Source organism: Nothoprocta perdicaria, unplaced genomic scaffold, assembly GCF_003342845.1.
Source record: "Nothoprocta perdicaria isolate Ctin4 unplaced genomic scaffold, notPer1 scaffold_73, whole genome shotgun sequence".
In the NCBI taxonomy this organism is placed as follows: Eukaryota; Metazoa; Chordata; class Aves; order Tinamiformes; family Tinamidae; genus Nothoprocta; species Nothoprocta perdicaria.
In genome coordinates, this window is record NW_020456010.1 from 1649615 (window position 1) to 1665799 (window position 16185).

The 16185-nt window shown below is 40.3% G+C and overlaps 1 protein-coding gene across 1 annotated transcript; it reads left to right on the top strand.

The window, feature by feature from the left end:
• The first annotated feature begins 272 nt into the window (after nucleotides 1-272).
• Nucleotides 273-13669, top strand: YIPF4 (Yip1 domain family member 4). The gene is made up of 6 exons (XM_026051173.1): nucleotides 273-451; nucleotides 2748-2901; nucleotides 5344-5515; nucleotides 7670-7747; nucleotides 9612-9725; nucleotides 12524-13669. Exons 1-6 carry the CDS (start codon nucleotides 355-357, stop codon nucleotides 12659-12661), a joined length of 753 nt encoding a protein of 250 aa, XP_025906958.1. The 5' UTR covers nucleotides 273-354; the 3' UTR covers nucleotides 12662-13669.
• The last annotated feature ends 2516 nt before the right edge of the window (nucleotides 13670-16185 follow it).

Consider the following 16185-nt stretch of genomic DNA (forward strand, 5'->3'; position numbering starts at 1 on the left):
GCAGCCGCGCATGCGCACTTGACGGCTGCCAGTCAAAGGGCTGGGCGCTGTGACGACAGCACCCGCCTCTCTCYGCCCTCCCCACCTCCCTCCGCCGGCCGTGCCTCGGCCAATCTGAAGGGCGTTTGCAGAGGAGTGGAGGTGACCTCACTCCCCGCGACGCAGCCAGTCGCGGCGCGCGTTGCAGGCAGCCAATCGGCGGTGGGTGCGGGCGGTTGTGGCTGCGCGGTGGGCGCTGCGCCGCTGTGGCCGCCGCCGCCGCCGCCGCGGGAGGGACGCGGGAGCCGCCGGCCGCGGTGCCGCCCCGGCCGCGGTGCCGTTCGCCGCCCCCGGCRCCCCGCAGTGGGCGGGGAGATGCAGCCCCCGGGCCCTCAGCAGCAGCCGCCGCCGCCGCCGCTCTACGCGCCCACCAACGGGGACTTCACCTTCGTCTCCTCGGCCGATGCGGAAGGTGAGCGGCGGGCGGCGGGGCCCGCGTGTCCGTCCGCGCCGTGGCTGGGCCGCAGCAGCAGCGCGCCGTGCCAGGGCGGCTCTGCGTGCGTGGCAGGGCCGGCCGCGGCCCCGGCGCCTCCGCTCTGCCCGCGGCCCCTCGGGCCCTGCCGGGTGCCGGTACCGTCACGGGCCGCTTCTCGCCCCCGGCTGCCATGAGCACGATGTGGCCGCCGCCAGTGGCGGCAGCTCGTCCTCCCGGCGCTGCTGCTGCTGCTGCTGCTCCGCAGCCGCCTCGCGCAGCCCGGTAGCGCCGGGAAGGAGCGCTGCGCTGGGGCAGCGGGGGAAGCGCGGCCCGCCGCCCGGCTGCCTGCGGCACGGCTGCGTGGTCACGAACCTGCCACGAAGGCAGAGGCCACAGGAACGCGCCGGAGCTGGCGTCTTGCTGCTCTTTCTCTTCCAGTAGATCCTACGGGTTCTACCAGTTTAAACACTCATCTCTTTGCGATATTTGTTCAGTAACAGCTTTTTTAGTTGTAAGTAGGAGTAGGAGACCACGTGAATCCTGACTCATTTGCCCTTCCCTGGAAAAGCATAATTCAGGTAAAGGAATATTGTGGAATGACTAAGTCATTAGTCTTTAGACATAGAATATTAATCCACTACTAATGAACTGTGAAGTTCATCTCACCAAAGAGCAATGTCAAATGATTTTTTGTTTGTTTTTTTCTTGTTTTCTTCCACCTTGGTCTGAAGAGAAAACAAATAACCAAACAACCCCCCCCCCCCCCCAATGTACTTCTATATGAAAACTCTGAACCCTGGCTTAAAATACTTGCCCAGCAGTCTTAACAGCATGCTGGGCTRTTTTAATCACCTTTCGAGGAGATGTGTTGGTTTGGATGTGACTTTGTGCTCTTTATGAGCACAAGATGGGGGCTCATGCCCACTCAAACATTTGTGAAATGCTGCATGGGCCTGTTCCAAGGAAGGGAAAAAAATAAGGCAAGTTAGACATCTTAATACTTATGAATAAAAATTTTACACACTGCGCTATTTCTCTTAAAATCAGAAATCTTGATACATAAACGAATAAAAGCATAAGCTATTTTATCTTTTTCATAATAAAGAGAGGACTTCAGTTAAGTAGACAAATGATTTAAAGAGCAGACTATTTTCTTTTACTTTTTTTTTCAAATTTAAGATTCAACCATGTCTGGAAAGTCAGTGTTCCTGAATGCCCACTTGCGAGGGAGGCCTCAGCACTGCGTGTGCAGGTCGGGCCCTTGACAGCAGCAAGGGAGGCATCYGAGAGCTCTCGCTGTAGCCAGCACCCGAACCGTGCGTTCCTGGCAGGTTCTGCGGCGCAGTTATTCCCCGTGAGGCCAGTCTGGTGTTACCGTTTCCTGCCAGTCAGTGGGTACCAGGCTGGTTTCTTGGTTTCTGAGCTCTACCTGAAAAGTAGGCTCGCAAAGCGCTGCCTGAACTTTGTTCATGTTTGTGGGTTTTGTGCCTCATAGTTTTGCTATTAGGCGCTTGTCACTTGGCAGCTGCTAGAAGGAGCCTTAGTCAGTAAGGCTGTGCAGAAGCCTTCCTGCTGCGGGGTGAGTGGCCACTCCTCACTGGATGAGGAGACACAGGTGGTTGGTTGGATTATTGTTTGGTTTTGATAGCTGTATCTGTATATGTATGTGCACAAAGCATAGCACGAAGCTCTCCTTGCAAAGCAGTGTTACGCTATAGCATAAGCAAATCCTTGGACAGGAAGAATGTCCCAATGATACCAGACAGCTCATCAGTCTTTCTCATGATGAATTTCAGGCATGAAAAATACTCCCTGTCTGTGAAATCATGGACCAAAATGGAAATTTATGATTGCTCTCCTATTTCTAAGTACATTCTATTTTTATTATATATTTCTTCAAATTACTTGTTGTGTTTTAAGCTACCATTGTGTAGCTTAAAATAAACGCGAACTTAATTAGAGGCCAGCTACAAATTAAAGCATACAGATGTGTGAAGAAACACAAATAGAAGCCTTCTTATCTACCTGTATCACCAAAACAGTTGCACTGGAAGCTAAAGCTGGGTGATTTGAGATCTAAACCAGTATTGTTGAAAGATCGCTTTCAATATATGTCCACCTTAGGGTAAAATTTTATTCTATAATTTTGACTAATTTACAGTGGTATCCAGCACTTGTCTCCATTGTTCATCTTCCAGTMATTTTGAAATCAGATGGCTTTTGACAAGACACAGAGGTGTATGTTTCTCTTCTTTTTTTCTCTCTCTCTTTTTATTTTTCCTTTCTCTCTAAGATCTTAGTGGCTCCATAACAACTCCAGATGTTAAGCTAAATCTTGGAGGAGAATTCATCAAAGAATCTACTGCAACTACATTCCTGAGACAGAGAGGTTATGGCTGGCTTCTGGAAGTAGAAGATGATGACCCAGAAGATAACAAGCCACTCTTGTATGTTGCAATTAATTTTTGTTATTCCTCCTTATTAAACTATTTAGCAAAAAAYAGCCTATAAGGTCTCAGACTGTCTCGCTGTGCCTTCTGTGACTGGAATTCTGTTACATGAGTGTCTTGAGAAATAAGTTTGCTTTCTGGTGCAGGAATGAAGATGTTTTTCATTATGAATTATATTTTTAGTGTGAAAGAGGYGTGTTAACACACCATGGGAAAGGAATGGAAACAGAGGAAACAAAATGTGGAGGCTGTTAATCTGGGCCTTAAAAACTGAGACTGTTTTCTACTCTCATCTGTTGATTTTGTTGTAGATTAAAAAATACACCATATTCTTTCTGTCTTTTATGCTGGTTTGAGTTTCTTAGTGCTGTCAGGGAGTTGGAGATTAAGACACTCCTGAAAGTTTTGTGGTAACTGCTTCAATGTTAAAGGAATTCTGTAAGTTGTTGTGTTGCGTTGTGGATCGTCATTACAACAGGGTTGTAAGAAGCAAGGGATACAAACTGTGCAGTCTTTGACGCTATAATGTATCATAAAACTGTACTAGAGGGGTTAGTATTTGAAAACGGRGTCGTATGTGACACAGGAAATCTCCACTTCCCTTATTCACTGGCCCGTGGTTGTGGGCAGAAAGTCTCAGGGTACGTACGCTGCAAAGCGGGCAGGCTGGGCTTTAGTCCTTGCTCTGCAGCTCAGTGGCTTAGTTCTCAGAGTCTCCATCTTTTCCTCTGTTAATTAAAGAAAATAATGCCTTAACAAGCAGAGTGAGAAGTAAGTGCTGGGAAAGAGAAAATGTCTGGAGAGCTTAAACCTGAAACTGCTATTTGAAAAGTGCTGTAGCTTGTTAGCGTGCAGAAGTACATGTGTGTGCTTCATACTCTGTGTGAGTCTGTTCTGTACATACATATTTTTTTGATTAGCAGATAGGATGGTATATTGGGGTGACAGCGTACCAGTTCCCTCTCTTATGTAGCATTGTGCACCAAAACGGCAAATTTTGTGATCCAAAGGCAGTTATGTCCTAAGCTGCTGATTTCTGGAAGCGAGAAGACATGACAGGGGAAGGATAGGCTCACCAGTGTGGTGCATTTTGTTCAGTAGAGTGAGATTTTTTTTCCTTTATTGAGCAACCTGGCTTCCGACATTCGTCTCCTGTCACAGCTATCGCCTCTTCCTAGGCTTTATGAGAAAGGCAGTTTATTCAGATGGGAAACTGTCAGAAGCCCTGGGCGATGACACAAAATCTAATCCCAGAAAGGAAAACTCTGTTACATGGCTTTCAGAGTGAAATCTAAAAACACTGCTTACTGACTGCATAGATGGATGGAGGAAAAACAGATGCTTCTGGTGTGCTGCTTGGATTCAGGAATGTGTTAACTTTGTTGTTGTTATTTAGGAACAAGCTAGTAATAGCAATCCTGGAATAGCTTCAGTAAYAGCAATAAAAATGCTACCACAGCCTCAGCAAGCAAAATTTCATTTCTGAAAGAAAAAATACCATGAATCATGTCTTCACTGCATTTATTTCTTGCTTGACCTTTTCTGAGGAAAAAGTCATAAATCGGGGGCTGGGACAGAACTTTCATAAACAGACCTCAAGTGTGTAATTCCACTTTTCCAGCCGTGTTAGATGTTCCTAAACATGGAGCRGAGGAGTATCTGCCAGGAAGCTCTTGCAGCTCTTCAAAACTTCTCATTCATTACTGCATAGGGAAAACCATAGTTTGAAGTTGTGCACATAAACGTGCTGCTTTAAGTGATGTATGCTAGCAGAATTGCCTGTTATTTGGAAAGTCTGCTTCCTTCCCCTGGTGCTAGGATGTTGAAGACGAGAGTTGCACCAGTTAAGAGTCCCCTATGCAGGGAGAGTCTTTTCAATTTTGTGGCTGCCCGTGCACTGCTGTAGGCAAGGACTGGAAAAGGCAGTTAAGGAGGTGGAGCATTTGTTAATCTTACTGCTGTTTTAATCAGCTTTTATTTATTCTTGTCCATACTGGAAACAAGACAATATTCAAACACTTGGCAAAAACTGGYGTGGTGAAAACTGCCATTGTTGAAGCAACCTCTTCACCTTTAAAAAAAAAAATAAAAAATCAGGTGAATATGTTTTGAATGTTTTAGGTTTGCTGAGTGTAATGGCATTCTTTCTTACAGAATTTGAGATGTATTTCCCTAAYAAGTGTGTTCAGGGCTCACTAAACACAGAAATGCACCTAGACGTCCCACTTGTATCCACCCCAATGTATCCATCTGTGGCGTGAAAGTTRCTGAGGGCGTGATACGGATAAGGTGCAGCTGTATCTTGCAAAAACTGTTCCTTTGGTAGTCGTGGCTTCAGAAAGCCTGACTTTCTACAAACGTGCTGTTTGTCCCTAAGCATATGTTTTTATGATCTTTTTTGTGGCGTATAGTAATGCTGAATTTGCCTTACAATTCCAGGGAAGAACTGGACATCGACCTGAAGGATATTTACTACAAAATTCGATGTGTGTTGATGCCTATGCCATCTCTTGGGTTTAATAGACAGGTAGTGAGAGACAATCCAGATTTTTGGGGTCCTCTGGCAGTTGTCCTCTTCTTCTCAATGATTTCACTCTATGGACAATTCAAGGTAGGTATAAACCTTCTAATTGAACCTACTAATTAAACTACTGTTGCCTTTCTGGATATTAACTTCAACCATATTAAATAGACTGTGGATAAAGTTAAGCATAAGAAAATGTCTTTTTTGTTTGCTTTTATAGTAAAAACAAAGGAAAGAAGTGATTGCTGGAGGAAATGGATCAGTAATGATATGGCTAGGGTCATATTACTGACTCATGCCATTTTAACTGGGACCTCTTTTTAACTTACTTTTTTTTATTGCCGTAAATTTACCAAAGAACATCTGTGTGGATGGCATGAATTTTAACTTCCAGACAAATGAAGCCGTTTGTCTAACTCATTCTAGATCACAACTGTTATCTAGTACATTTTATCTTTCAGTGCTTTGTGCTCTTTTTCCTCCCTGCTCTATTACAATCAAATAATTTTCCTCTAGTCAGTAGATTTTTTTCTATGATTCCTCTTAACTCGAAGGTGAATAAGTAGTTAGAGGCATTGTGCAGATTTAATTGACCTCCATAAACATTTTTTTCCATTTTTAATTTACACKTGCTTTGAAACAGAAGTAGTATCAATTGTAAACACAGTTTGAATGTGACCCTGGGTCATCTTGAGGTAATAGTTCATTGTGTCCTGCTTCATAAATCTTTATGATGAGATATATACATATCTATAGTTTTAAATGTGATATAGCAACAAGACTTACATGTAAAGTAGCAGAATATACTTATGCTAAAGTGCTTGTGGATGGTGAGATAAAATCATTCATTCTTCTTCTAGCTACCATATACATACCAAATGCTGCCTAAGAATTCACTGTAATATCTTGTATCCATTGGACTTAAAATCAGTAGACTAAAATACTGTATTATTCAGGTCTTCTGAGTGGACCATTTTGTTGCCTCCTGGGCAAAGCAAGGACTATTCCTTGATCCTCTGACGGATCAATTCTCCATGAATGGTGTTTATCTTCCTGGGGAGATGCAGAACACTGWAGGTGTGTGAGGAGAGAGTAGTGAGAGCCGGTCAGTCCCAGCGAGGCAGGGAGGGACAGCAGCTTGTCTGGATAAAGGGAATGGTGGGTCGGCTGCACACAAGCCAGAGAGCAGCATTCCTGCCCCAGCACATTCATCTGGCTCTCTTCTCTTACACAGCAGAGGAAGGCAGACAGTAAAGGGAGGTCTTGCCCTATTTTTTACAAATAGCATAAGGCTTTTATATATCTATTTTTTGAAATAGTACTCTGATTTTTTTTGTCTGTAAAGTCTTTTTTTTTTTGGTAAAACTAGAACTCTTAAATGGAAAAGCTGAACTGAATGCAAATCTTCATTTTAAGTGCAGCTATTGTGTACTTAGGAATACAAAGACCTAACTGAGATTGGTCGTTCTTCTCTAAAAAGCTTATTTCAAAAGGGAGAGCACTACTTCTAGCCTCCCAGTGGCTCAAATTCAAGAACAGTTAAGTTAATTTGAAGGTTCTGTTAAGCCAGGGAATGATTTAAGGTTTGTTATTGTGTTCAAGTAGCACAGTGAGAATATAAAAGGAATATAACTGCGGACTTTGGCCTGCGTCTCTGAGTTTGTTCCTTAAATTGTCACATTCAACAAGTTGCAGTGTAAGTTAGTCTTTTCTCCACTTTTGAATATCCTCCATTGGAATGAAAAAAAAAAAAAAAAAGTCTCTTAAGATGGGGACAAAAGAAGCAGAATTCTAACTCTTTATTGGTTAGCATTGACATTTAAAAGGTGTCTGAGCCTGCTTTTTTGGAGTAGGTAGAATGATACTGGCTTGTTTAGTGAAATGAAGCATGTTACTTTTTTTCCATGCCATAAAATCTAAATCTCACCTGAGCTGTTGTATTAGCTAAGATTTATCTCGAGTGGTTTTAGCCTTTATGAGTAACTAACCTCTTTCTTCTGTGATGCTCTTACTGAATCACGTTAATTTTAAGTTTGGTGAACAAGGACTGCTCAGAGGCAAAAAAAAAAAAAAAAAAAGAGTAGTTTCATCAGTATTGCAGTACTGTGACTTCGGAATTCTGTTCTTGATCTCCATTCTAATACGGAGTAAAACAGTATACAGTTGGTGCAGTTCATAATTAATTTTGCATAATTTCACTGCAGTCAAGAATTTTATTGATGTAATTTTTTTTTCTTTAAGGTTGTTTCTTGGATTATAACTATTTGGATATTTGGATCCTTGACAATTTTTTTATTGGCCAGGGTTCTTGGAGGAGAAGTAAGTAGCCGTATGTGAAAACGGGGGGTGGGAAAGGGTGTTTTGTTTTGTTTTGTTTTCAGCAATGAGTAGGTTGTCTTGAGGCCTGGCTTTCTACATTGTAGCCGATTGTGAATACCCAGCTTGGATGCTACTGTAATACCTCTGTTTTAGTTTCATGGCCCTCAAAGTAGAATCTAGCATACAGAGATGGACAACCACTCTTTCTGTACAGCATAGAGAGAGCTGGATGTGATTAACAATATGGAAATTCTTACTCCTAGCCCTAGGAATTTTGACAGTTGCCTGTGATCCAGAGCTGAATTCCTCTCCAGGGAAGTGCCTTCAAGTTTTCAATCACTGGGCTAAATCAGACTCTTTCTCCTTGCACACCCGGCCCTTCTATTCCCCCCTCATCCCTTTTTTGGGGAGGGTCAGTAGGGAGGAATAGGGCTAATCTAATGGCATAGATGTGGTGGGAAGAGCACCTACCAGCATTGGTTTTCCTCCTCGCACTGGTACTGTGTAAACCCACTACAGAGTGCGTCTCCATCTGGGTCCTTCAGCTGGGAAGCCAAGTGCAGTTCTGGYCTGCACACCTCCAGCTGCTTGCAGCAGCACAGGGGCAGCGTGGAAATAGTCATGGGAGCTGTGCCTACACAGAGAGTCATCAAGTGGTTCAGGTATAACCAACAGAAAATGGCTTGCAGCTCGCCCCACGAAGGCTGCACAGGTGCAGTCAAATTCAGCCAAGTCCTGAATTTGCTCTGTAACTACCAACAATCAAAAAAAAAGCATTGAACTGTGTGTAGAAGTTTTGTTTCTACTATACATTTTGCAGCAGTGATGAACTAGTACAATAGACTCGCTAAATTATTTTAGTCTTTTTTTTAAGATTTTCCTTCTGATTATTTTTGCTAGTGACTTTTTTTGTGAAGAGTGCTCAAAAAAAAACTTAAATGCAATTGCATTGCATTTCCACATATTGTCATAATACAGATGCTTTTAAGTTGATCTTATTTTTATTGCTCAACTGTGAAATATTGAGAATATATAAACTGTGGGGAGAGGACTGTTATGGATCTGCACTACTTACTGTGAAGGTTCTGCTGCCGCAAGTGATAGCTTGAAACACAGTAATTTGTCTGACCTCTATTTTTCCTAACTTCAATCCAAAGGARCATAGCAGGGTCCAAAACGATTTCAAATTGCAGAAGAGGGAAGTTAGGCATGAGAAGGCAGTTATGATAATACTTAAAAATATATGTATGTTTAAGATGGACATAACGATTCTAAAGTGGATGTCAGCTTTTTGTCCTTCCAGAGGATTTGAGTTCCAAAGCGGTCTTGCACTGATGCCAAAAGCACTTTAAAATGTGGGTTCCTAGGTTAATGCATGGAACTGTGTTTTGTGCTGCCTGTGGTAGCTGGGTCTGCAGCTGGGGACTGAGAGGTCTGGTTTTCTTAAGTGCTCCTCTGTATCAGTCACACGCTTCATGAAGAGCAGCAGCTGCAAACCAGTCAAGGTGCAGCATGGAAATGTGTGGGGGGGGTGTGAATTACATATTTCTCATCTGTCTGTGTAAATACTTCTTTTGGAAAGGTTAATATTGTCATTTAATATACATTGATTCAAGCTTCCAATAGAACTGACTTATTCATTACAAAACTGTTAACGTTAAAGTAGTGGTTTTTTTTCCCCCATATAATATCCCCCCCCCAAAAAAAAAAAAAAAAAAAAGTTGTTCAGATGATATTTGATGAATACTCAGCCTGTTGTTAGCATGGCTATTTGATTCTCTCATAACAAGATCAGTTTGTGTCTGGTGACAAAGATTGGTACTACAAAGTCTGTTTGGTTTGTTTCTATGCTTGAAAATTTCAGGTGGCTTACGGCCAAGTTCTTGGTGTGATAGGATATTCCCTCCTTCCCCTCATTGTCATAGCCCCTGTACTTGTGGTGGTTGGATCATTTGAAGTTGTTTCTACACTAATAAAGGTAAGCTCAGTAACATGTACTGAGAATTTGCAATTATTTTTAAGTTACTGTCTTAATGCTTCAATCATTAATCTTTTCAGGACACTGTAATAGTCTGTCAGAATATTCATAAATAAAATACTTGTGAACGTGATCCTTTTAGCTTGCATGGAAGATACGACCGAGAAGCAGATTCTGTTTTAAATATTTCTACCTAGAATATATGATCTTGTTGCTATAAAAAAATATATTGTTAATCAGATAGCGTTATGCTGTGTTATAGCAGTTGCATTAAAAAAAAATGCGGAAGGGGATGTACACTTAAAACATCAAAATGAAGAGTCTGGAACTAAGCTCTTCAGTCCTTTTTTTTTTCCCTGTCATGCACTTTATTTTTAGTTATTGCAGCATGAATGCAACATTAGTCCTTGTTTTGAGACTTTCCCTTGATGGTGACAGTACCAAGCGCTCAGTTCACTCTTCTGAGCAGCTTTTCACCCATGTGGAATGTAAGGCACAGAGCAAGAACAGCTTTCCTGATGCACCTGCTGTTGGACACCTTTCATGGAGCTGGCATATGCCTGTGAGGCATAGTGGAGCWATGTGAAGTTCATCAAACACTTCCAATATTTCATACAAGGTTTTATGCAGACCTTCAGATTTTTGCTGAATAATTTGGAAATGGTGACTGAGAACATTCTGCTGCTTGCTCATATGTGAACCTTTTRGGTTCTTGTTCTGTTGCTTTGATCAACTTCTTTACCCCTGGTTTGTTGGTAAATACTGTAATTGAAGTGCAGTTTAAGTATATGTAAAACAAGAATAAGGAAATTACTGTGTTTGTGATTTGATAATTTGCAATTCTTATTAAGAGATAAGGCCAGAAAGCAGATTGCTAACTTAGTTCTTAATTAATGCATAACTTAACTGAGATTTCCTTAATTTATATTTATCTGATAATTGCTATCAGTTTTGCATTAAATTCAGGACAAATCTCATCTTGGATTCATTAGTGTGAAAATATAGGTTAAGCCCCATATAGCCAAACTACTTTTCCTGTGAATTCCTGTGCATAAGCTCCGTCTTGGCTTGGAACGTCTGCATTGGGGGAAATAGTTTGCAGCCCTAAAGCTGTGGAACTCGCAGTGAAATTCCAGTCAGTTCTTTCCATATGCAGTCAGTAGAACCTCTCAGCTACTGTACTGTAGTTGTTTTTATTGCTGCAGTTTCCTCATGTGTTTCAGGGAATCTACTGAGGATCTTAATTCTCCTTCCTGTCTGCTTCTGCAGTCCCAGTTTAGGGAGCAAAAGCAAACCTGTGCAATCAMATGCAATTAATTTTTTAAGCAATGCCAGTTGAGATTTTATAGGTGTCTCTAAAGTTCTAACCACCATAAATCAAAATGCTTAAATGCTCCCATTTACTCAAGTTGTATGAGCATTTTTTGTCATTAAGGATAGCTAAAAATTTCTATTTTGGTTACTTAATGCATAAGACTAAATTAAATAGAAGTATTTAAAATTTGCATAGGTTTGATCATTGAGATATTGGAAAAGATACAATTATCCTGCAAAGAGTATCTTCTTTGCCAATGTGACATCACTCGAATATAAACTTATTTTCAAAAATTGGTCAAAATAAAGTGGTTTTCAGTAGCGCTTTTTTTTTTTTTTTTTTTTTTTTTTTTTTTTGATATAACTCTTACTAGTGACTGGAGTTCAGAAGTAAAACCATGTGTGTAAAACTCTCCTTCAAAGGACTTGAGCTCTCCTGACAAAACTGGCAAGTTTTTTGCTTGAGTCCTAGTATGTCTGCCCTTCACTGAGCAGGCCCTTGGTCCTACGTTCCTTCTGCATGCTGTTCAGTTTTAAGTATTTTTACTTTAATATTAAACATTCAGGTTGCTACTAGAGGATGGTAGATGTCTCATTACTTTTCCCTATAACCTTGTCTGAAGTTTGAGTCAAGTTCACTGGTCTCCAGACTTTTAAAAGTTAAATACAATGTTACTTCCTGCTYGTCTTCTAAATCAAGAATGAGCCAGTTTGAAAGCAGAGGCTTTTGCATCYATAGCAGGAGAATTGAAAAGAGAGATTTGGCTTCATAAGAGGGCTGGGTATTATTATTCATGATATGAGCGCAAAGATTTCATAGATATTGTGGTATTTGATACAGAGTGTATTTTTGAAGCTTCTCACTGTACCTGAAGGTAGTAGGAATACGTGTTTCAGATGCCTTGAGGTGGGGGCACCAGAGCTCAAGTAAAGCATTTGAACCAAACAAGTCCTGAAGTCGTCTTAAAAAAAAAAAAAAAAAAAAAAAAGGTAATTTAACCTTCTAGATTAAATCGTAGGAGGAGGTGGCGGAGGACTAAATTATAGCAATTGTTTAAAACAAAATTAAACTGTGTTTATATGTGGATTGAAGAAAGTGAAGGGTAGAGGCCAGCTAGGGTAGGAAAGTTGTTCATTCAATGAAGTTTCAATCTCTGTGTGTATGCAAGCTTGCAACTTGCTATCTATATGCTTTACACTTGSATTTACCATATATTTCTATGTGGTATCTATATGCTTTACGTTTGTGTCGATTCTTAGATAGGAGACTCTTGGCTCCTGCTGTAGAAGAAATGCAGTCTCAAACCAAAAGAAGATGCCTTATCTGGCAAATGCTTCTCTGAAGTTGAATGCATAGTTACTTTTATTTTCCTCCCCCAGAAATTGTAGGCTTTTAAAATGAAGATAATTTTTTTCCTAAATATTGGTAGCTGGAGATATTTTTTTGTAGTGGCAGCTAACRTTGTTCATCTTCTCTTTTTCAGTTATTTGGAGTATTTTGGGCTGCCTACAGCGCTGCATCGTTACTAGTTGGAGAAGAATTCAAGACCAAGAAACCCCTTCTAATTTATCCCATCTTTTTACTGTACATTTATTTTCTTTCTTTGTACACTGGGGTGTAATCTAGTGTAAGAATGTGGCCAGAAAAAAAATATATTTTATTCACTTGCAGACTGATGATGCGTAAGACTCAGCAGGCAGGAGATAGTACAAGTGATTGTTTTCTATCCAGTGGTCGAGATGTTTTAAGATCGAAAAGCATATTTGTGTATATTATTTAATGGAGCAACTGTAGCTATATAGATTTGTATCAAAGTTCTAGGTTTGTTTAAGACTCTTCAGATTTTAATGAAMAAAATGTAAGAACTTTGTGTTTTATAACAAAGTGTAGCAAAAAATGCAGCTTAATACCTGTGCCAAAAGCACTAGGACCAGATTACTATATTGGAGGAGAAAAATTAAAAGTTAACTAAAACAATCTCAAAGTGCAACTTTTCTTTTGAGCTTAAACACAGCTGGCTTTTTCAGCACAGCAAATTCTGTAGATAATATATATTTATGAAACAGTCCTGATTGTTCACAGAACAGTCTATATGATCAAGATATGAAGATACTACTTTTAGTTTAGTGCCTCAATTATTTTGATTTGGCGATTGAGTTTTTATAAATTCCAATTTGTTTTCAAAAAGAAATGTATATACTGTGTATTTTGTATCTATGGCTTGCGTGTGGCGTAAATACTCCTTGGTGAAGGATGTATATTGGGTTTTTAAAAACTAAAAATACAAGTATTGGAAGTCTTCATTTATTACTTCTGACCAAAGGAGCGAGGCATTTATTGCGTGACATAATTCTTTAAACTGCTTACTTACAGAATCAAATTATTTTAGTTAATAGTGTAAATCTAGAGAGAAACTGGCAAACAACTTTGACAACTATAGTGCTGGCTCAGTGTTGGAAAAGAAAAATGATCTGTTGAATTTGTGTGATCTTTAAACAATGTTATCTTATGATCACAAAATAAAAGGAATGCTTCCCTAACTGTTTTATAACACCTTGTTCTGTTTTGCACTTAATAGCATGGTATTTAACATGCAACTGTTGTTTTCCAGAGGCTGTTTATCACTTGTGAAGCAAAAAAAAACCCAAAACACAAACCTTGTGACACTTGATTCCTGACCCCCCTGTTAAATAAGGCCCATATCCCACTCAGCTTGACTCTGCAAGGATGATGTAATAATGTGATGACATGTTAAATATTTTGTGTACGCTAGTGATGGCTTATGTAATGGTCCTTAGGGTTGTTTCTTCACATAAATTTCACAAAGTTTCTCTTTGCATGGTACTTTGTCATTTACAATCTTCTGTTTCTAGTATTACCAAATAGGTCTTAAGTTGCTTAAAAAGTAAYCAATGTAACTTGCATCCTCCTTTAAAACATTTCTGCTGTCATTATTTTGCTGTTAGAACTAAAACCATCAACCATGACAAGGTAAAGACAAGGACTTTGATCAATGATGGACAGATTTTTGCATCAAAACTCTCACAGCTTTTTAGACTGCATAAGCTGCTGCTGTAGTGATTTGCCTTTTATCAGTCAGTGCTGCTGCACAATGTGCATTTAACCTTCAACTCTACCGCAAACCTTTAGTTTCTTCAACTTGTTTCTCTAGTAGATGCACCTATTAGTTTAAAACTTCCAGCCTTCTGTGGAAGGTCTGGTGAAAGAACTTGCAATTAATTATAYTGAAGCAATTATCTCTGCAAGTAAACAGCACTAAGTGGGAGCCTACTGAAATGTAATTCATTGAAACTTTCACTAGCTTATGTGATGACAAATGGTGATGAAAATGCCTATCTCAAAGCTTAAGAACAGTCATGCTCCATTTAAAAAAAAGTATCAGCTATGATAACAGGGTCTCATGTCTACAGCAGATTGTTTATTAGACAGGATTTTTAAAGTAGTGGTTGAAGACTAAAACCAAACAAAATTCAGGGGGACCTCCATCAAATGTTATGAGAAAGCACACATGCTTTTAGGCTATCAGAGAGCTGTCCTTAAAGATGTTTTGGTGATGTTCATAGTGGATCCCTGCACTCAGTGAGTTTGAATACTGCCTACAAAAATGCTCTACTTGATTTCCCCCCTCTATTCTCATCACCTTTATCCAAACATCTTAGTTCTTCTAGCCTAGAATTTTGTGAAATCTCTAGTTGCAGTTTTACCTGTACTTCTCTTCAAGCTTGGCATGTGTAATATGCACTTACCATAGTATGTATTTTATATGCAGTTGCAGATTTGCACCTTTTAATTTCGAAGTATCTTCTAGGTTCACCTTTTTGCATAGGATGTGCAAAGAAAGATACAACTCCCAGATGGTTCTGATAGTTTGTTTTAACTTTGCATTCAATGAACTCGTATTTTTAGATCAGGTATGTATGTAAATACAAGATGTATTTTATAGAAGTTTTGAATTAAACTTGTTTACAGAATGTATAACTTATTTATATTTACTGAATTAACACACACAGTCCTTTACCTGTCATCAGTTTCATGCTCTGAAGCTGTAAATAAATCTTTGGGATACTGAGCGTACAACTTCTGTTTGTCATGCATGGCAGCTTACAAGGTGTCTGGCCAAAAAGTGCATTTTCCAGGCTGAAACTCCTCAGCCCTAGATAGACATTATACCTTTGGAATGAGACATTGTTTCTGAGTGAGTTTCCACATACAGACAGATACTTTTTATCTTATCACTTTTATCTTACCATACTTTTGATTCTCTCCTACTCACAGCAGATGTTCTACTGCTTGAGAAAAACTCTGTCATTACTGTCATTAAAGTGACAATTATAGAAGGTCATTTGCTTTGACCTGGTCACAAGATACAGCTTCTCTTGTGCTTTACCAGCCCTCTGTGGTTCACGTAAGTAGTGGGCATAGCTTAAGTGCTTTTTATTTTTTTTTTCTTTCCCCCTTTCAGGATAATTTTCATTAGCCTCTTTCATGTGCCTATGTAAGGAAATATAAAACAGTAAATGTGCATGTAAGAGCTTCTTGCATCGTTTTCCAGCTACAGAAACCTTGGCTAATTTGGGTCCTTGAAAAAAAAAAAACTCTGTAAAAGGCTAAATTATATAATACTTATAACTATATAACTGTTACATCTATGATGATCCGTAGGCTATAAATTCTCTTAAATGCATTAGCCACAGCTAGAATACGCTCACAGGCAGTCCTCCCTAAGCTGCTTCTGGTCTTCTAGTGGGTAAGAGGGGAAAAATAGTACAACAGTGTATGTGGTTCCATTTTTTAGCATGTGAAATAATACTTTTAAATTAAATGCCTGGGTAAGCGGGATGACTCGGCCCTCACCTTCGGCAGGGGAGGCTTTTTCAGCTTTAGACCTCACATAAGGACATGCACCCGCACCCACTGAACAAAACCCCCCTGCTGCAGCACACAACCTCCTCAGCCAACAGCCCTGACAGGCCTTTATATGTATATAAATAAATATATAGAGAGAGACGGAATTCAGCCRTTAGAGTAGCCCTTTGTCCCTTCAGTTCGCCCCCACTGAGCGGCCTCTCGCACGGCGAGCCGCTTAAGCCGCGGTTTCAGCGCGGCGGGGGCGGCCCGGCCGCC